This window comes from Alosa sapidissima, chromosome 20 (genome assembly GCF_018492685.1).
Source record: "Alosa sapidissima isolate fAloSap1 chromosome 20, fAloSap1.pri, whole genome shotgun sequence".
NCBI lineage: Eukaryota > Metazoa > Chordata > Actinopteri > Clupeiformes > Clupeidae > Alosa > Alosa sapidissima.
In genome coordinates this window covers 874579-897473 of record NC_055976.1, presented here as the reverse complement: position 1 = coordinate 897473, position 22895 = coordinate 874579, and the positions used below count along the sequence as shown (strand labels likewise).

At 39.9% G+C, this 22895-nt stretch overlaps 1 protein-coding gene across 1 annotated transcript in view; it reads right to left on the bottom strand.

Moving 5' to 3' along the window:
• Positions 1–3437: 3437 nt before the first annotated feature.
• The window catches only part of ids (iduronate 2-sulfatase), a 28594-nt gene continuing 9136 nt past the window's right edge, over positions 3438–22895 (bottom strand). The window contains exons 6-9 of the mRNA XM_042074570.1: positions 20748–20918; positions 20483–20609; positions 9069–9245; positions 3438–4084 (exon numbers count right to left, since the gene is read on the bottom strand). Of these exons, the coding sequence (XP_041930504.1) occupies positions 3501–4084; positions 9069–9245; positions 20483–20609; positions 20748–20918 (1059 nt within the window). The 3' untranslated portion in view covers positions 3438–3500. The remainder of the gene's footprint in view (positions 4085–9068; positions 9246–20482; positions 20610–20747; positions 20919–22895) is intronic.

Here is a 22895-nt window from a genome sequence, read left to right as displayed (position 1 = left end):
AGAGAATGTACTCTGGTCAGGTGAGAGAAAAATGTAACTCTTTGGATGTCACGGTGTGGGGCTGTTTTTCATCTCATGGTACTGGCAGACTTTATACAGTTGAAGGAATGATGAATAGAGCCATTTTTTCTGGGAGAATCTTGCCATCCACCAGGACAATGAGGATGAGACATGGCTAGACCTCCCAGCAGGACAGTGATCCAATGCATTCAGCAAAGGAAACTCTAAATTAATTACACAACAGATTGTCCTGCAAGTCTACTGCCATACTTCCAATGCCATTAATTGCCTTTCCATTGGACCAGCAATTGGTCTCTTTTGCTTAGTGGCATTGTTAAGTTCACTAAATGAAGTCAAGTCAAGTCAGTTTTATTTTTAAAGCGCATTTAACATGCACATAGTGCAACCCAAAGTGCTCCAACAAACAAGACACATAACAAGACAAAAAATGCTGGACGGAGCAGCGTAGTCGCCAGCGTACCCGTGACACCAAGACATATAAGACAGACAACAAAACAAATAAACAAATAAAAAGTGAAAAAAAAAAGAAAATATATTTAAAAAGGGGAAAGGTGATGTTAAAATTAGTCCAATTTCCAAACCAGCTGAAAATGTCCAAGGGCAATGATGATCCGTGATTAATTGCCTTTCCATTGGACCAGCAATTGGTCTCCTTTGCTCAGTGGCATTGTTAAGTTCACTAAATGAAGTCAAGTCAAGTCAGTTTTATTTTTAAAGCGCATTTAACATGCACCATAGTGCAACCCAAAGCGCTCCAACAAACAAGACACATAACAAGACAAACGATGCCGGATGGAGCGGCGTAGTCGCCAGGGTGCCCATGACATCAAGACATGACAAATACATTTAAAAAATAACAAATACAAAAAATGCTGGACGGAGCGGCGTAGCGGACTTAGAAGCAGTAAAAAGGACTAAGAATAACACGAAAACTATCAAAAATAACATAAATTATTATAAATAATAAGTGAACCTATGTTACCTGGTCCCTATGCTCCAAAGGCCTTATATTCATAAGGCCCTATGTTTCCAGTGTCCTGGAACCATAGATGTATTAAACACTTAATCTAAATCAATTCTAAAAACAGTATCCACATAGTGGTGCTTAATAAATCAGAGGCGCTTGCAATGACTGAGGCAGGGACTGAGCCTGTGATTCTCTGTGCATAGGAAGGTATGGTAAGGTGCTCTAAGGTGCTCTGTGTGAATGAGTGTCATGGTGGTAGTGCAATGGTGATAGTGGTCATGGTGATGAATAAGTCAACAGTGCAACAATGCAGAAATAAAGTAAAGTACAATCTATATATTTAACTATTTAAGAACATGTATAAGTGTGGCCAGTTCGTCTGTGGCATGGAGGGGGGGGGGGGGGGGGGGATGGGGGGGGGGTTATGCATATGTGCTAATATAGTACGCAAACAGTGAGGCATAAAGACAGTGGTACAAGTGGCTAGTGGACAGACAGTACCAAACATGGAGGGGGTGAAGAGGCAGACAGACTATGCAGAGAAGTCTATCTCTCCTCTTCCCTTAAGTGAGGCATTGAACAGTTCAATGGCCCTGGGGACAAATGACTTTCTCAGTCTGTCAGTTGTGCAAGGCAGTGAGCGAAGTCTCCAGCTGATCAGGCTCTTCTGCTTAACAATGGATTTTCTATCTAAACATTGGCACACAGAATATAATAGAGAATTTCAGAGGATATGTTGAGAAATGCCATGTGATATACATTTAAAAGTAAAGAACAGACCTGGGACAATGTCCCCATATCATCTCTGAATGGAATTTAGTGGAAATTAGATGATTGTACAATGAAATGTGTAAAAATCCCTAAAATCGGACTACAATATGTTGTTTCCCAACAGTCACAATTGTGACCGTCATCATGTTCACTCATGCTATGAGAACGCTGAACAAAGTTCTTATATTTCAATTGCATCCCTCCATACTAGACACCTTAAAGATGATGTGTACCAAAAATCTTTGTCCTATGTTTACATAAACATATTTTTCTAAGCTTTGGTTTGGGAGCTTTTGGGTGGACATTTTCAAAACATAAGCAGCTCTGACCATGTGACAAATTACACTACACATTTGGCACTGCACATATTTAACTGAGACCCTTTCAGGTTTCCATTTTTGGGAGAAATGTATTGATAATTCATCCAGTAACAGTTTTAAAGGCACAAGAGCAAGATTTTTTTGTACGGTCACAATTTCATGCAAATAGCCTCACTGGAAGTATACTTACTGAAAAAAATGTTCAATACTTATTTTCCCCGCTGTATCTTGATCATTGAATTAAGATACAGTAATTTCCTGTGTATTAGCCTCATTTGTAACAATCTTATTACACAAGCAGGTAGGCCAGCTAACAGTGAATTACAATAGTCCAGCTTGGAGATAACCATGGCCTGTACAAGAAGTGGTGTGGAATCTTGTGCCAGATCTTCAGATTCAGTGTCTGATCTTCCTAATGTTGTAAATGATAAACCAACATGATTTTGCAATTGAGGCTACATGCCCAGAGAAGGTAAGTAGGCAATCAATTACAACGCCCAGTCGCCCATGTTACATAGAATAGAAAACATAGAAAAACAGAGCTGCCCTCATCTGCAGAATATTTTAAAAATGTACTATTTCAGGATAGATTTAAGCACTACAGTATGCTACATTTAGGCTTACCTTTTCTGCAGACTCATAATCATTGATGAATCATTTTTAAGGGTGGTATCTCTAATCTGATTTTTAGATGAGTACCTTGGGTTTTCAAGATTTTTGCTGGAGATGTTAAGCAGCAATTGAAACAACTAGGAGCAGCTCTCAGCTCACACATAAATCCAAACAAGGCTATCTAAATATATATATCTTTTTACACATCATAAACTTTGCAGGTTGTTAGTAACCTTTCATACATAAATGAGGAAACAAAAAACATGTATGTTTAAATCGACATGTGTCAGTCACATCACATGTTAATATGCTAAAAGTGTTCAAAACTATTTAAACCCACATTTTAAAGGAAAATCACTTAAGAAACAAAAACTTGGAAAAACTTTGAAACTAGGATATGTGTTGAATGTTTTATGGAAGGTACAGACCCCTACAAGCTAACCATGTTAGTTCCCGTTCTCTGTTATGTACAGTTTATTTCTCTTCTGGAATAAGGTTTTTTGGTGTAATGGTTGGATGAGTCATTTTTAGGGGTGGCAAGCAGTTGTACATTGGTCATTTATGTGTTAATAATGTAGCTTCATAGTTCTACAGGGAGGAACATTTGGGATTGTTACTTGATATTTCGAGAGGGTAACACATCCCCGGTTCCATGAATAAAAGCTGCAGTCTCGCACCTAAATTGTCTTGGATTATTCTGACCATAGTTTCTCATACCTCCCATAACTTAAAACAGCGGCACCACATTCACATTGTTTAATAAACACTGTTTATTGGTGATTTAGGAGTGTACACTTACTAAAGTATATTCACATCATCTGGGAATCAAGGCAAGTTTGAGCTGGATTCCTGTTTAAAATGTTCCTTTGGAGACAGAGATTTAGTCCGATTATATGTTTTCGAAGAACCTCTGTCCATCGTGGCATAGTACCAGTGCCACTTAGTTTACCCAGACTGTGTGACAGCAGCTCATACTCCTTAAATCCATATAAATTGTGGTCCTGATCTGGGTCATCAGCAAGAAGGTACAACTCACTGGCATGGACATCTGACAAGTTGGCATAGAAGCTATCTGGCTGGAAGCCCACCCACAATGTATAACGGTACTGACTAGACCGTACAGAGTACCCCAGTACTCGCACTTCGTTAAAGTGTGGCTGATCTGAATTCAGCTGGGGAGTGTCTGCTGGGCGTGGACATTGGCTAAATGCCATTTCCTCTTCACTGATAAAGGTCTCAGGTCGGTAAAAAGTATAAGCTCTGTTTTCACCCTCAGTACATAGATGAGCATGGTTGGCAGGTTGGGGACATTTGTGAGGTGCATGTAGACCTGCTAGATGAGAGATGGTGGGAAACAAATCCACCAGTTCCACAACAGACTTCACAACCTGACCTGTAGACAGAAAACAGAATAATGTTAGAAGAACATTGTTCATTTTTGTATTAAATTAATGCATGTTGATTTTGTTACTGTAAACCCACTTAGGTGGCGTTCACACTGACACACTTTTTTCACCTCCAAAAGGCAAGTATTCCAAAGCATATACATGTGGTATCTATGATAAGTTACATGTACCTAAATAGCTAGCTCCTTGACTGGCTAACATGGGCAGCTATAAGCAAGGGGCCATCAAGGCACTTGAATTGCTATGCAACATCTGGAACTTTTAAGTTCTGTGGGGAAGTATTTGTTTCCCGGCGGAAGCCATAAAAATAATTTAAAAAGATACATTGTGTGAAGTTTCTTTTCTCATTTTGGCAAGTAACTGTATAATAAGCAGGATAATGACTGGCGGACAATAAATTATCAGAAAATAAGTCCCTTTAGTATGAAGTGAAGGATAAGAGACTTATGTTACGATTTAGAACGACAATTATTTTTCAGATACTTGCAAACCACATTATGCATATGTATATTTATATTTATTCGACAAACTCGTTGTGAAGTTTAAATGAACGGTCATGTTAAATTAGCGATCTGACATATGTTCAGAGCATACCAACATTGTAACATATGACTGAGGTGGCTTTTAGCTCAGTTAAATGGCAGTAGGTTAAGTAAAACAGTGATTTTACAAAGCTAAGGCTCAACAGAATCGTGGGATATCCCCGCTTGACAACAAGAGCCATAGCAACCATCCATTTAGAACTAGTAATGGTAGTTTGACCTGTAAGTTGAAAAATGAGTGCTATGTGGCAGTCTGGCAGAAAGAAGTAATTCTACAGTACAAACAAGTCCATTTTAGCGATCAAAGGTGGAAATTATTAGCCTAGAAATCTAAACGCACCCTACCGGCAGCAAATGTAATTTGCTGCCCAGGCTAGTCTAGCAACTCTCCGTTGGCTTGCGAGCAGGAAAAATTTAACTTCGATAGGGCCAATCACATTGTGTATAGAGACGTTCGGTGGCCTTAACATAATGATTGATGGCAGAGTTGCAACGGTTTGGCTTGAATTCCCTGCTACTTGAAAACAAAGAAGATGGATGTTGCTGTTGGCGAACAGCGGGACACGAGTTAAGCTTTTTTTAAGTTGGCAAAAGTTAGCCAACTAACTCCGCTGGTGGGAAAACGCATGGGACTCATAGCGCTGTCCTATTGTGTGCAGAGGGAATTTGAAAGACAACCAATTATGCCGCCCCTCGGACTGAGCACTGCCAATGGTGAGTGCCCAGACCCTACATTTTAATGTGGGTCTGGCTTGTCAGGCTAGGAAATTATAGCTTTTTGCCTTTATTTTGATAGGACAGTGAAGTGTGACAGGAACTGGAAGAGAGAGATGGGGTGGGATCGGGAAATAACCACAGGTCGGATTCGAACCTAGGTTCCCGTGGGCACTTGGACCAGAGAATGGTATAGACGCTCAAGCCAGTTGCACCACAGCGCTCCCCAACAAATTGCTTTTTTAACGTGATATTACTGAAATCAGTCAAAATATTGAAAGCAACCTTTACCATGACTAAACATAGTTTGGGGTTATACCTCCCCAAACTCCTTATTAAAAGGCACCCTTAAGAGTTTTTTGTACCTTGACGTAATAATTCCAAAATCATTTTGATGGTCATGTTATGAGGTTATGTACAAACACCACTTCTGCCACTGTCTGAGCAGCCCTCTATAGGCGATTACTGACCTAGCAACTTTCTGTGTTCAGGTAGGAACACTGACTTCCTCCAAAATCAAAATGGAAAAGCTGCTATGCTACAGGAATTCAGAGATCTCTTTCTACATACTGCTGTCGGTGCATTACCTCTATATTGTATTGGAGTTATGTTCATACTTTTTAGCAAAAGATGCATATTTAGTTTGTTTATTATTGCGCCTCTCAACTGTTGGGGGAGCCCTGAGAGCAACTCTTCATTAGTGCTGCTTTAATGTCCATTGTAAATGCTCAGATCCCTCAGTGGCTTGTGAGTAACAAGGTGGTGAATGGCATGAAGTCCATCCATCTAGCCAATGCTCTGAGTTTAGGGCCTACATCAGATAACCAATTAGTGGAGCTGACTTCTGCCAATACCAAATCAGAAATTTAGGAAAATTGACCCTGCTTGTTAGTCCAATGAGTGACACAAAATTGGGTGCTCAATAAGATGTTTGCTTTATTAACAATCAAGCAGCTGAAATTACTAGTTATTTCTTTATCCTAAATGCTCATCTTTCCAGCATAATAACTCATACTTAAACGTAAACCTTGGTAGTTGAGGAAAAGAAAACAAAGTCCATGGAGGGATGTATATGTGCTGTAGATAAATCAAATTTTGGTGATTCATAGTATTTTGTTTATTTATATTTTCAAATCAGCCAAAGGTATCGCCAAATCAGTGGGCGCGTTCAATCTTGCAGCACTGCGCAGATTTGGCTTAATGTAAGGCATGTTAGTATTAAAAGATTTAGACAGATCTATGCAGTGCTGCAAGATCATACGTGCCTGCTAATTTGACGATACTGGACCAGGAAGCCAGGGAATTTTCTTCCTACAGATACAGGCTACAAGTTTACAATACTTCGGTTTGTCTGTAGAAACCCTCACCATACTACCACAGAACTGTAATTATATTTTGAGCATTGTCAGTGGTATAAAATAACGAAATGCTCATTGCCCGCTTTACTGTAAGCCCATTTAGTGATAATGCAAATAAATGGTCTTGCTCAAAACGCCACAAATGGTCTTCCTTAAAACGGCAGCAATTAACATCATAAGTTTGAAGTTAACTACCGTAAATAGACCCTAGGTTGTTTTTACTCCAAATTACACTTAAAGCACCTGACCACAGTCAGCACCCAGTTCACATCAACTGCAGGCATAGATATATATACTGACTAGATGTCGCCTTCGGCTTCTCAGCATGCGTCAACACTGCCGCCACCTTGTAGCGGGGATCTGAAGCTCTAAACTATTTCTCCCGTATTGTCAGTGTTACCTATTTAGCGACGTTTGGCCATCCCCAGCGACAGAAAACCTTTTTAGCGATTAGCGACAAATTTGGGAACTTCTCACAATGATGGCAAACTCGGTTTCGTTGTTGTTGAAACGTAAGAAAATCACTTTGCTCATGGCTTTGTCATTTGTTAATTAAGCTACATCTCGTTTGCCCATTGCATTGGCCCATGATTAAAAAAGTAACGACTGGCGTATGAAGTAGCAGACCATGTTAAAGCACGGAAGTAAATGTTCTACAGATCTACAGCAACTTCTGGTAAGATTACAACTTATACGACTAAACGAGACGAGAGGTATGTGGCCTCAACCAGAGCCTGTCTACAGAGAGCCTGTTTACTTTCATTGTATCGAACCTTCACTCATTGTTCCTCTAGGGGCCGCCGCTAGCTAGTGCAGAATGAATGGGAGTCTATGGGGCTAGACGGGTAAAATGCATCTTTATTGTCGTCAAAAGCTTAGTTTTCTCTAGACTCGACCATAAATACATGCCTGTCAGTTGGAGCAACCCAACTAGATAATTGCTGGAGATTTTGACGATTTATGGTGATTTTATTTTCGTCAGATCTTTGCTCAGATTGACGTTAATGCATTATAGAGGAGTGGATCACCGTGGCAAGATGGCGTCTCGATTGACGCATTCGTTCCAATGAACAGCAGTAGTCAAGGCGACATCTAGTCAGTATATATATCTATGAACTGCAGGTAGCAATGGCAGATGCAAGACATAGCTTCAGTTTGAGAAGTTGCAGATTTATTCATTATTTATTGACCAATAGTTTAAACTATGCATAATTGGTCTCCTTCACTAACTCCACATGAGTCACAAGCTTTTCTCTCTTAATGAAAAAAAAAAAAAAATATATATAACTGCAACTGTGGGAACCTAGCATTCAACGTTGATCAAGATGACGTTACCATGGAAACATTGTAGGGTTATGTTTAGGTCACTCATAGCACGTTTCATGGCAATTGGCAAGATTGGCTGAGATGTGACCTCACTTCATGTTTGGCGGCATCGCTGTCCATTTTGATTGGCTGTATTGGGTGAGTGCATTCGTAAATCAAAATGCTAATAAGTAACTTGTGTGCATTGGTCTGAAGATAAGCTGTGCCAAAAATTTGTTTTTGAATATGGCCACAATTGCTATGACACTGCCCTCATAAATTTTCTTCTTTCCTTCTGTCATCTCTGGGGTCTTTCAAGGTATGACCTGGATATAGAATATTCTTTTCAATGCAAACAAATCAACAGGTATTTGCAAAAATGTATTCCTGCTTCTTGCATTGCCAAGTGATGCAAAATGTGAAATCCCTGTATCAAGTTTGGATTTGATACATTGAAGTGTTGCTGAGATATGAGCTCACTTACTGTTTGCCGGTTTCACTGGCTTTTGATTGGCTCTAATGGGTGAATGCTTTTGAAAATGGAAATACCTATGTAACCTGTAAAATGTATACCTTGATACATTTGTAACATTTGTGAAAATGTTGTTTTGTTTTCAATAAATTGATGGAAGTTCAACTCTGTGTAACAGAGGTTGTCTCTCCCCTCTTTCGTTCACTCTGCATTGTTTTGGTTAAAGGATTTCAACGATACCGCATTTTTTAAATTTGGACATACAAGTGAAAAGTTACATGGATGCAACTCCAACTTTGACCCACTGGTGGCACTAGAGTGCTTTAGGTGCAGGCATGAAACTTGTTTTAAATTTCACAACTTTTTACCAGACAGTTCTATGGGCTGCCATGACAGAAGAAAGAATAGTAATAAGAATAGATAGAAACACAATGGGTGGGGGTCTAGCTGCGAAGCTGCAGCATTCTTGATACGATTGGGACAGGAGTCATAGCCAACAGACATTAATGTAAATATATAGACAATCAGATTTTGAAAAGCCAAATCTTTTTACAGTTACTATAGCAACATATTTGTTTACCTGAAATGAAGCGTTTGTTTGTTTGTTCTTGAAATACATCCACATATGGGAAAGCCTTTTCACCAACACCTTGGCTGGCCGATGTCAGCCCTGGCACAAATACCATTAATGGCACACGTGTAACCACATCGAAGTTGCTGTATTTGGCCCACTCACCATGCTCACCTAGGGACCATCCTATAGCACAACAACAAATGTTAAACAAATGAAAATCACAAGGAGAAAGAATATATGGTACATAGAAATAACTAATGTTTTATGCCTTAAATAAGAACCCTTATCAAATGAAGAAAATAAAAATTGTTAGTCAAATCAACATGACCGCTTGGCTTGGAGTCAAAGAACCTCACCCTCTAGGCACTCACCAGATTTCTTGAAAACTACAATAGATACAAAGAAATAAAGCTGCAAGCGGCAATGAAGAGGCAAAAAAAAGCCTAGCGGGCAAGATTTGTGTTGGAAACTTTGTCATTTTGCTAGGGGCACAGCAGTAAGCCGACCAAAGACTGCCTAAGATGTATGCTCATTTCCCATTTGGTGGCTATAGTGCAGAATTTAACAGGCTGTAATGGATAAAATTCTGAAAATAAAAATTGTGTCTGGTACTCTAAAGACAACCTGTGGCAAATTTGGTCAAGATTGACCAATTGGACACTGAAAACATTTTTTTTTAAGTTTTTGACTAAATCCAATATGGTGGCCACATAAATTTGGCCAACGTAATAGGGGATTTTCCACATCACAAAACCACCACTTTTGTAAAGCCAATACATAAAAAATATATAAATACATAAAAAAAGTATAGAAAATATTAAATTAATGCATGTTGGTTTAATAAACATTACAGACGGTATATTTTTAATTCTTCTGATTCCTGATGTCCTACTTATCCCAGTGGTGAATGTACGCGGTCACATCTGGCCCTCTGACAGCAGCAAGAAAATATTTGTGGAAATATTTGTGTATCTATCATCAAAGTTGCCCATCCCTGGTCTATGCAATTATGTTACTGTGGTTGATACAGGTTTGTTGTATAATTCTATTGTGCAGTCAATTTTAATGTGTAGTTAATGTATGTTTAAGCCATATGGTGGGAGGGGGGATGGTATAGGATATCGCCATGGCTGTAATTCGGCCATAGGTACGAGGCCAAAGGCATCATGGTGGAGCGAACTCTAAAACAGCAGTAGTTCTGTATTAACAAATAAGTTCAGAGTTTGTGCCTTTATATTTTGTAATAGGTAGCAAGAAACTATCACAATTAAATTTAAAAACGTTAGGAAATCATTGCTCTCTCGCTATGAATGAATGGAATGTTTGTGTTGGTAATGCAGAGTAATAACTAGCAGTAAAAAGTCTTGAGTGGCGTTATGCTGGGATATCGCCACTCATGATGACTCACAGAATTCTTCTCGTCCAATCAAAAATGAATAAATAGCTTGACCGGACCTAACTGTTATATAAACGGTCTTATTCAATGTATTTATATTTTTCACAACTGGAGCTTTTATAGACGCAAGATAATTTAAAGACAACAATAAAGTGTCTGTCTGTCTGCAAGTATGTCTATCTGTCCATTTGTGTCTGAGTGTATGGAGGGTAAATTTGAAAAATAATTTTCAAATCAAGTCTGATAAGGCCAATATAGTCATGTGGTTATGACATCACAGCTGGGTTTTGTGATTGTAAAGGTCTCACCCAGTCCCAACTTGTATGCCTACAGATGGCCCAGAATGCAGCAGCAAGACTGCTGACAAATTTAAGCTTTATTGTGCAGTGTGCAGGGGGCAACCAGTGGCGCTTAACCTCTCCCAACTGGCAAATGGATGGTCGGATAAATTTCTGACATGTATTGACTTCACACAGTTGAAACAGAGCCACAAACCAATACGCAGAAATTCCGTTTTTCAACCCATGTGTCTGTGCAAAACATTGTGTTCATAGAAGACAACTTAAAACACGGCGACACAACATGAGGTTTGGATAGAACCAATGGAGTCTGGGCTGGTTGAGCTGTGGCAGAATCATGCAAATCCAATCAAGCTAGCTGCAGTATCAAACTGTTGCTTACCCTATTGGTTAGGGCTTCGGGCTTGGAACCGAAGGGTTGCCAGTAGGGATGTAACGATTACCGGTATAATGGTAAACCGCGATAAAAATGTTGACGATAATAATTACCGTTTTCATTTCAAACATCATGATTATCACTGTTGATTACCACGGTGTGGAAACCATGTGTTTAATCCTTCCCAGCTTCATCCGAGCCTGCTTTTGACATACAGTAGGCCTGGTACAATGGAACAAAACTGGTACCCTACTGATTCTGTTGTCTAATTGATGGTTTTAACTATGATTCGGATTAGGCTACACCTGATTTTAAAGGCGGAACTTTAAATTAAGATTAAAAGGCGGAACTTTTTCACCGCAAAATGGGCACTGTATCATGTAGCCATTCTGCTTCTTTTTATGTTCACGTCCACATTAAATCCATTCCACTCACGTTATCAGGAGAATACAGAAGCCTAAAGTTTTATTTTGAACGCTTACTTTGGTCTCACTCATTGCATCCAAATAACAGAAACAGTAAACTCCATGTTATGGTAGGGTAAGTTAAGCTATACGCACATAGCCAATTAAACATGAAGAAAAAATTGAACGGGACACTTTTTGAAACTATTTCAGCTTGTGTAGGCCTATCGGATGGATGGATGGATGGATGGATGGATGGATTTTATCGTCATTGACACTTTTTGCAAAGGTACAACGTGATTTGAAAGTGCCGTCAACTCACGAGGTATACATAAGAACAATAATAAATAGTTTAAAAAATGCACATATATAAAAAGAATATAAACATATATTGCACTGGTTATGAACAGGAATGGTTCTGTACAGATTTCACTGGTAAAAAGAATATTACTCCACCATAGAATTTGTACAGTGGGTTAGGGGCCAAGAACAGACTATTTCAAATTTGAAGAGTTAAGGGCCATGATTGCCTTCGGATAGAAGCTATTTTTTTTAAACGGTTTGTCCTGGTTTTCATTGTTCTGCATCTCCTGCCTGAAGGCAAGAGCTGAAAGTGACAGTGACCTGGGTGTAAAGGGTCCTTTGAAATGTCTATTGCCTTCTTACGGCATCTGGAGGCGTAGATCTCTTCCAGCGTGGGGAGGGGGCAGCCTATGGTCTTTATGACTTCTCACTCTCAGTTTATGAATTCTCACTTTCACCCTGTGATGTTTTAAATCAAGCCAGTATGATGCAGTAGGCTAGGATAAATCATACCAGTCCAATCCCTGCAAATTATATCCACATTAAAACATTCTTGGTTATTCACAGGTGGTTGCTATTTCAAATTTGCATGTAAAAGCAGGGGTGAAAGTAGTTTTCAATTATTGCCAGTAGACTACTAAAGTTTACCATAGGGAAAAGTGTGCATGCAAAAATTTCAACACACCTAAATAGGGTACATTAATCTAAGACCCTGTTCACACTGCAAGTCTTAATGCTCAATTCAGATATTTTGCTCATATCCGATTTTTATTTTGTTTGGCTGTTCACATTACCTTTTATAATGTGGCCTATATCAAATTCCAGTGTGAACTGTTTGCAGTTTCGAACTGACCTGCATGCGCAAAAGAACAATGACATCAGCTAACAAATGTCGATGTAGATTGACGTAAAAGTCACATCAAATCCGCCTTGGTTGTTCACACTGCATTGAAAAAAATCAGACCTGGGTCTTATTCAGGACCACATATGGAAGTGGTCTAAATCTGATTTAAGTGTTCACACTACCTCTGAAGAAGTCTGATCACTTGACCCCTTTTGGGCCATTTTTGGCTGCAGTCTGAACGGGGTCTTCGCTTTATCTTTATTCATCATGACCTGTTATAGCTTTATCAGTCTCTTTCCTCCTTTCCCTGCCTTCTTTAAAAGCCCCCTCTGCCTATTCACTCTCCAGGATAAACTGTTAACTCGCTTCTCTTTTTGCATGGCTTCGTGGCTTTAGTTAACTTTCCAACTAAATTTAGTTTGTTTCAATCTGTCACGGATATGTCACCATATGAATGATGATGGCTTACATCGGATAGAAGGTAAGGTACGGTGCGGTGCGTGCTTCCTTAATTAGTCTTTCAGTCTATACAGTAGGAGTCGTTCGGTTGTTGGTTGATGAATAAGACGCGGTTGCGTTTTCGTTTTGAGACAGTCAGATACACTCATAGACAGTAGCCTAATCTGCCTCAATGCACAGATCTCATAAAATGAATTTAAAAATCAATCTGGAGGAGGCTTAAACAAAAATTTAGCACGAAAAAAGCATGTGTGGAGAGTGAGATTTGTGCTGTCGTTTTGAAACAGTCAGATGTGCACATAACCTACTCCTTCTGCCTAATGCACAGATATCATTGTACGTTTAATTTGAAAATGCCTTGCCATTTCATTTCGTTTTTTGTTTCGTGTAACCAAATCAGTACTGCTTCCACCTATTAACCTAGCTCATTGTTGAACAGCATAGCCTATGCTACCCATAGATAGAAATGCTACCGCATTGAGTTCACTACTTCTCGTCTACACCTAGACGTCACACCCGCATCTGAATAGATTGTTCAGGATTGGTTGGTGAGTGTGTGATGTGCGTTGTTCACGTGGTTACTGAGAGGGAGGGGGAGAGGTTAAAGGAGAATTCCGGTGTGATATTGACCTAAAGTGTGTTGAAACATGATACCGAGTGTGAACGTATGTCTCATAGCCCATCTCGGCTTGTCCCCTGCACTCCAAAATCTGGCGCTAGTTAGCCGATGCTACCAACAGCTTTTTCAATGGTGGTGCTTCGGCATCGAGCTAGCCATAAAATAATACTGTGGAAATGCATGGATTCCAGTTGCTGCTACTGGAAGAAACTGGAATCCATGTATTTCCACGGAATTATTTTTGGAATCTGATCCCTTATCATACCTGTTCATTCTTACTCGTCGCTCGACTTATCGTGACTAAATTCAAGATGGCTACAAACGCTAAACTTCGTGAAGATACCGTTGGTGTTGGTACCGTTGGCGTTGCTGTTGGTAGCATCGGCTAACTAGCGCCAGATTTTGGAGTGCAGGGGACAAGCCGAGATGGGCTATGAAACATACGTTCACACTCGGTATCATGTTTCAACACACTTTAGGTCAATATAACACCGGAATTCTCCTTTAAGAGAGATAGGGACACGAAGCGGCAAAGTAAATGTTGACGCTTAAAAAAATGATGATTGAGATACTCGTTATTTGCGATAACACTTTTATGAATCGCACGTACAGCAAACTGCGAAATATCGAGTATATTTGGTATATCTCCCAGCCCTACATCTGAATACTGCATTTTTACACTGCATTCCAAATTATTATGCAAATTACATTTTTCTCAGATTTTCCTAAATAGTTGATGCAAATGACAGTCAGTATAATTTTCAAGTCATCAACCGTTAGAGTATAATTCAAATTTTATTGAACAAACCTCCCAATGACAACAGTATTTTTTTTTTCAAAAATAAAAAACTCAAAATGCACTGTTCCAAATTATTATGCACAACAGAGATTCAGGACATTTTATAGGTTGTACAAAACTAAAAATGGCCATTTGTTGAATTTGCAACATAAGGAGGTGATATAAATTAAATCAAAAGTTATTTCAATCAAAAACATCTTAACAGAATCCTACACTATGAGGTTTGCGGGACTCCAGAGGCACCAGTGGCTTCAAATACCTTCAAATGCTGCTTTGCAATGGCATTTTAGCAGCTGCTCTCTATGCTATGCTGCTCTTCAAGACAACAGTAAACTTTAAAAGCATCTTTTAACTGTTTGACTTAGCTGAAATATTGCCATACACTTTAAAAGTGGAAACACGTTGCGCTATATGTGCTTGCAACTATAGCTACTCAAGTTTGTGGGTCCAAATGGAAAACGCGAATGATAGATACTTTATTTAAGTATTGCTGAATGCCTTATCTAGAAAACTGCTTTCCATTGTATAGTAGCTGCAAATAGCTAAGTCGTAGGCTATCCGTATGCATGCGGTAGCTGTTACGAACACTGGTCATATGATTAAGTAATGCCAACGTTGTTTCGTGGTATTTGCGTGAGTTTCATTCAGTGACCACCTGGCTGAGGTTTGGACGCGTGTGGTGTGGGTCTCCCCCTCTCCTTACTTCGAGCTGGGCGGAGTTGCCATTGCAGTGATATCAGAGCTTTAATGAGATGTTTTAATACGTAGCCCTAGTTGAATATTAATTTGTGTTAACGTTCATCATGTACCAGACATAAGTGCACCGTGTATGCCTTACTTGTGTTTAGAGCCGTTTGCTGATGTTATCATTATCAATCCAGTTCAATGGTGGTCGATTTTTTCAGTCACCGTCAGCTACCAAACAAGTTTGTGTGTGCGTCTGGTCTGTCTCACTCAGTGGGGACACACGCATCACAGCGATATGAGAGTGCTGCGCTACCTGAAGGAGAGCTTTTAAAACTTTGATATGTTTTATATGTGATTGAATATTTATACCTTTCAACGTTTGTCATTTAGAGCAGAAACATCTGACACCACGTTATTTTCCTCTGCTGATTTATGTTCTGTGGTTGACAAATCTGGCAGCTTATTTTAGAAAAATATAGACATAGAAAAATTGAAACCATGCAGTCTTAAATTACAAATCTAGCACTTTATTTCAATAGCTACTTTTCAGGCTTATGGTTTTCTTAAATTATTTAAATATGTTGACAAAGGACATTTTGAGATGACCTGAATTATGTGTTATATGTCAGCAAGCAATGCATCATCAAGGCTGTGTTGTAAGATGTTGATGAAAGCCTTTTACCCTTGCACAGTTAACCATATGCAGTGCACCCATCTATAAGTTCAATAAATGTTCCTTTTTTAAATTGAGACTTGTAACATTTGTTATCATCATTTGTGTAATTATGTGTCTTTTTATGATGAGCAAAAGCAGTATAGGCTCCAAATGTCGGCTCAAGAAAATCGGCAGCCTGTATCGGTCATCGGCTAAGGCTGATGAAAAAATAAATCGGCATCGGCACTAAAAAATCCATATTGGTCGATCCCTATTCCTTATTGGATAGAGATCTTGGGTACCCTGGAAATCCAGAGTTCTCACGAGAGCACAATGGAATTGTCTCTGCGAGACACTCTGGCAATGAGCAATGATGCACGTTACTTTTACCCCTTGCTTCCCGGGGAACCAATCAAATCGGCGTATCTGATATAGGTGGGCCAGAGGCGAGCTAAACTGATGATGACAGCGTTGCAACGTTGGAGGTCAGTAAACATTGGTCTAGTGTTATCCAATTGCGTGCAGTGAGATTTTCAAATGCATGCTTGGTGCCGCCCCTCGAGTTGGGCCATTTCATTGTTCGTGGCCATACCCTTAATCTTTCTAGATTACCAGGGTCTGGATTTTCCAGGCTAGGTCTTTGGCACACAAGAACATTTGCCTTGACTTTAAACCATTTCTGTGTAGCTTTCACTGTATGGTTTGAGTCTTGATTTTGCACGAAAGTACATCTTCTCCAAAGTCGTAGTTCTCTTGCAGACTGGATCAGATTGTCATCCAGGATTTCCATATATTTTGCTGAATTCATTTGACCCTTTACAAGCCTTCCAGGGCCTGTTGTCGAGAAGCATCCCCAGATCTTAATGCTACCACCACCATGCTTTACAGTCAGGATGATGTGATTTGGTGTTCGGTGTCTGCCAAACATAGTGTCTAGTCTGATAGCCAAAAGAACCAATCAGACCAAAGAACTTCAATTTGACTTTGGAGTCTCTCAAATGTCTTCAGACAAACTCTAGTCGAGATTTATTATGAGATTTGCCACTCTCCCAAAAACCTTTGAATGGTGAAGAACCTGGGCAACAGTTGTTGTATGCAGAATCTCTGTCATCTCAGCAGCTGAAGCTTCCAACTCCTTCAGAGTCGTCATAGGTGTCTTGGTGGTAGGGGTCGACCAATTATCGGCCTGGCCGATTATTAGGGCCGATATTTAGCATTTTTATAATAATCTGTATCGGTCATTTTTTCCACCGATAAGCCGATATTGAAATGGATAAATAATGAAACGCGCTATTTTGTCTGTAAAGCGTCTCTCACTCCCTGCATTTGCTACTCTGTGGTCAAGAGCATTGTCCCGCCTACTACACCGTCTGATTTGTTAGTTAGCACGAATGCAGCCAATCAGGATCGAAGACTGAACACAGAGAAAGTTTAAGATTCTCACTGAGGCAGACTGTAGACTGGGCTTCAGCTGTACGGAGCTATTTTTCGAAAGTAAGGAAGGTAGCCTACATTGCTGAAGTTGCAATGAATCACAATCATCTACACTGAAGTTACAAAAACACCACTTTGTAAGCTATTGTCTCTTTGATCCGGATCAATAAGTTAAGCACCCACTTCCTTCATTTAGCGAATTCCCGATTGATGCACGATTGATGCACGTTAGTACAGCTGTTTAGGCTACTAGTTAGCAAACCCGGGTGCTGCGCGTCGGGAGTTCTCTGCCTCCGCCTTGCCTGTTAATTGTGAATAACGGGACACCTCGGCGGACATAGTAGGCCTACAGACAAGTCCTAAATTATGCGATAGCGAACGTCAAAAAGTCTAATTGCTCCTTTTTGAAACGGACTGTCAGAAAAGACTACATGCACCCAGGGCCAGCCGTAATTTAATCCGACCTGAACTAAATCGCGCCCTGAGCTGGCTGTTAACGTGCCTTTTAGGCTCACAAAAGTGTAGCTTATAGCATATGGACACAAATTGCATGATTAAATAGCCTACGAACTATTTTAAAACTGTTTTGTTAAACTATTCAATCCTAACACTTGCCATCACGCATGCACCTCTTCCTCTCCCTCTCTCGTGCACTCACACACACGATGGCAAAGCACCCTTTGTGACAGGTCCCTTAACAAGCACATAGCCCATTGTGTAGGCCTACTCTATGAAAATAATTGCTCAGCTCTTGGATTAACATGATACACAGGATATACACTTGCAAGTGATGCAAGTTGATAGACAAATGTGTATCAAAAGAAGAAAGAAAAGTTTGCATAATTAAATGCTTTTTTTAATGACATTTTTGCAGTATATCGCCTTTACTATCTACCCCCCTTTTTGGCAACTGACATATCGGTTTTACATATCGGTTATCGGCCTCCTGTTTTGGTAATAATTGATATCGGTATCGGCCTTGAAAAAAACCATATCGGTCGATCCCTACTTGGTGGTTTACTTAACCAGTCTTCTTCTTGCACGGTTAAGTAACTAACTTTGTGGGGAAGGCTTGCTCTAGGCAGATTTACACATGTGCCACATTCCTTCCATTTCTTATAAATGGATTTCACTTAACTCCAGGGGATGTTCAGTGACTTGAACATTTTTTTGCATTCATCCCCTGACTTACACATTTTAATAATCTTTTCTCAGAGTTGCTAGGAGTGTACTTTTGTCTTCATGGTGGAATTGTAGCCAGGAATATGGATTAACCAGTTACTGGACCTGCCAGGCAGGTGTCTTAATATTACAATCACCTGACACACATTCAATGCATTCAGGTAATCTCAGGTCATTTCATTGATTGTGAGATTACTAGCACCAATTGGCTGGACCACTGTTGAATTGGGTCAGTCACTTTAAGGGGGAAATATTTGTGTGTCACTTATTCTTCATTATATATTTTTGATTGACAATACTTTGTAGAAATCTGTCTTCACTTTAGAGGGATTGTTTTGCAATATTTTGTCAAAAAAGGCAAATTATATTGACTATGAAAATATCCAGGGGGGTGAATACTTTTCATGACGTACATAGGCATGTACGTCAACATTTTCAGATGTTTCCACATTCCATCGTCTACACCAGGAGTGTCCAAACTTTTTGACTCAAGGGCCACATTGGGTTTTGAAAATTGGCCGGCAGGCCACACAACAAAAAATTGTGTGTGTGTGTGTGTGTGTGTGTGTGTGTGTGTGTCACACACACACACACACACACACATTATTTTTTGTTGTGTGGCCTGCCGGCCAATATATATATATTTTGTTGTGTGGCCCACCGGCCAATATATATATTTTTTAAATATATAATGTTTTACATCATTTAAATGACAAAGTAATTTTGTTGTAGAAAATTTATTTCTTAAGAAATACTGTTCATTTGATGTTGTTTAATTCATTTATAAATGGTGCACTGTCACTTTAAAACTTTTTGCAAGCTCCAACCAAATATAGCCTATGGCTAGTGCTGTGCCTATGGCTCGTGCCCTCTCACAGTTGGTGAGTGGTCAGTAGTGGGAACTAGTGTTGCCATCACGATTTCCTTTTAAAAGTTTATTTAAAAAGTAGATATCAATTATCAACAATGACAAGCCAGCTGGAACCTGCTGCGCTCTTTCCCTCTCGTGCATGCATGCTCAAATGCGTTCCCAATTAAATGGAGTAGCATAACGTAGTTAGATCTTCTGCAAAGGAGCTAGCCTACTATGCATCTCGATGTAACAACCTGTTTTGACATTGACATTGTAATCTCTCTCTAAGAAGAGTGTAAAGCAGTTTGCAGTAGCCTAAAGTTACTCACAACGTCGTCTATCGCTGGAAAAAAAAAATAGCGAGCGGCCTATGATAACCTACATGTAATTAAATGCTCGGCAGGCCGGACTAAAGTGCGTGGCGGGCCGGATCTATGATAAACTAATAAATGCTCGGTGGGCCAGATTAAAGTGCGTGGCGGGCCGCAGTTGGCCCGCGGGCCGTAGTTTGGACACCCCTGGTCTACACGAATACACAAACCCTGCATTTTCAAATGAAAACGGGGTTGCCAACGTTTTCAAATCTTTTTGTTTCAGAAGCTCCAAAATTATGGGGTAATGTATATAAATAGGGAGGCTGAATCGTACACAATAGTATAAATGTACCCTTAGATTTAACTGCAAAGGTCTTTAACACATCCCATGCTCACGACTCAAGCAAAAAAGGTGACAACAGTGGCATAGACTATTAAGCTATTTTCTGCCTTATTTTATTCCAGTTCTTTTGAGGAAAGCTGTAAATGTGCATGTATCAGTAAAGCTTCACTTTGTTATCTGTGATTTCTTAATTCCACTTCTGTGAAATATATGTTGGGGTGAGGTAATGTGTTGTGTTTGTGTGCTAGTTTATGAATGTGTCTGTGTGGGGGGTAATGTGTGTGTGTGTGTGTGTGTGTGTGTGTGTGTGTGTGTGTGTGTGTGTGTGTGTCTGTGTGTGGATACCTTCACATCCAACATAACTACAAAGAAGAAGAAGAAGGAAGAAGCAGTCTTTATCCACTTCAAGAGACATGACTTCTTGGCATTTATTTTGTAATACCTGTTACTAACCGTGATCAGATGTAAAAACCACAATGGTGTTTTCTGCCAATCCATGTTCATCCAAAGCATTTAAGAGCTTGCCCACCTGGGCATCCACGTAGGACACAGAGGCAAAGTAATATTGGCGGATCTGAAGCTGTGGGGGAAAAAAGCATGGCATTGCAAAATCCTGTTTAAAAACTTTCACCAGAATGCCATCATGATTTTTTATGAATCTGATACACTTTAATACATGTTGACTGTACTGCCATGAGCCCTCCATGGCAAAATTTACCTGAAAGTCCTTTGGAATAGGTCCATATGGAAAACTGATGTTTTGAGCCTTTACATCTTCTCTTTCACGGATATCAGTCCAAGGATTGTAGGCAACTCTAGGGAGGCCTTTTGGAACATCAGGGTCAGGAGGTAGAGACATCTTCTCAAAGGGATAAAGCTTCACAAATTCCTAGGAAGACATAAGTATGCGATAATGCTCTAAATCCAGCAAACATTTTGGCAAGGTAAAAACTGCCATTACCATTTCTCTCTCTCTCAATTAATCACAATAGACCACAATTAACCACAGCAAATTTGTGTAATTAAAGGAGAATTCCGGCGATTTTTCACATAGATCTCTGTTTCTCGAGGTCACAAAGTACTGTTGGTATTCGAGTTGCTACAGCCAACAGCTAAATCTCCCAGGCAACTACGGTGCTACACTCTGGGGGCATTGTCATTAACCCCTATGTTCATGCACCCAGAGTGTAGCACAAATCGTAGCCTAGGCCTACCTGTTAGCGCTTTGGACTTGTAACCGGAGGGTTGCCAGTTCGAACCCCGACCAGTAGGCACGGCTGAAGTGCCCTTGAGCAAGGCACCTAACCCCTCACTGCTCCCTGAGCGCCGCTGTTGTTGCAGGCAGCTCACTGCGCCGGGATTAGTGTGTGCTTCACCTCACTGTGTGTTCACTGTGTGCTGAGTGTGTTTCACTAATTCATGGATTGGGATAAATGTAGAGACCAAATTTCCCTCACGGGATCAAAAGAATATTTATACTTATACTATAAAGTAAAGTAAAGAGTAAATGCACAGCCTAACTAAATGTGTGAACAATAAACTAAAAATAGTACCGTAAGGTGGCTGTGCATTAACCTGACTCTCGTTCCGCCTAGCTCCACTTATCCATCTGGGATCGATCCATTGGAGAGGTGTTTCAGAAGGCTGGGCTTTATCAAAAATCCATGCATATGATTTGGATACGTCACATCTATGAAACTCCCGCCCTGCGTCCTGATTGGCTCTATCATAAAATCTGGTGCCAAAATCACCCTCAATGGAAGCGATCCCAGATGGATGTGAGTGGAGCTAGGCGGAACGAAATTAATCTGGCGAGAGTCAGGTTAGCTGTGCATAGGCCTACCATAAAATGCATTACTGCAGGCATCATGTAGCCATGTTTCCTTGTACTATTTTACAGGCACAGATGCTCATTTAAGAAATAGAAATAAGAGTCTTTTTTATGGGCCAATCCAATGTAGTAAATGGAGTCTAAATCATGCATTAAACTGGCATTACTCCCAAAACTGTTCTTTATCGTCATAGGCCAATCCAAGCAACAAAATAAGCAACCCTTCATCCGGACTTTTTCCTGATACACATCACATATTTTTCATATTTTGACAGACAATCAAAATATTAGTCGATATCATCTCCACAACTGGTAGCCTGTTCTTGGTGGCTGACAATCAAAAAGATTTTGGTGGTGTAATCTACACAAGAGCTATGGGAAAACAATTATGGGAGTTGTAAGATGCAAATTAGTCTAGTCTCAAAGTATTTTACTACAAAAAGTTATAAATATGGTTCACATGGGTATTAGGGATGTCACGATTCTCCAAATCCTCGATTCGATTTAATTTTTGATTTTAAAGTCACGATTCAATTCGATTTTCGATTTTTTTTTTATATTGCTATTAATGCATTCGTTATATGTTATTTTCATCCCCGACTCAGAATAACGTCATGCTTCTAAACAAAATCTTCCAGCTAGAGCGCATTGATTCAGTGCGAGCAATAGCGGAGCTAATGTACGAGTGAGCCATTTTATCAGAGCGATATTGTCAACGTTAGCGAGTATTTACATTAGATTATCATCTAATGGCATCAAAAAAGTTTACCCGAAATAAAGTGTTGGGTCTTCTATTCGCGGACCTTGATTCTGAAGGGGAATATCTCCCTTCAGAAAATGACGGTGATTTGTTTAGTGACCAGGCTTCAGATGCGTCCCTGCCTTGCAATGGTGCAGCTGGAGTCAAAGTGAGAGTTTAGCCCTACACCAAGCACAAACGTTGAATCCTTTGCCCAGTGTAGATGGTCCTTTGCCCAATGTCAGTGGTGGGAACAATGTTTCACGGGGTCGGAGTGTTCATCGGGAAGTTAGCAG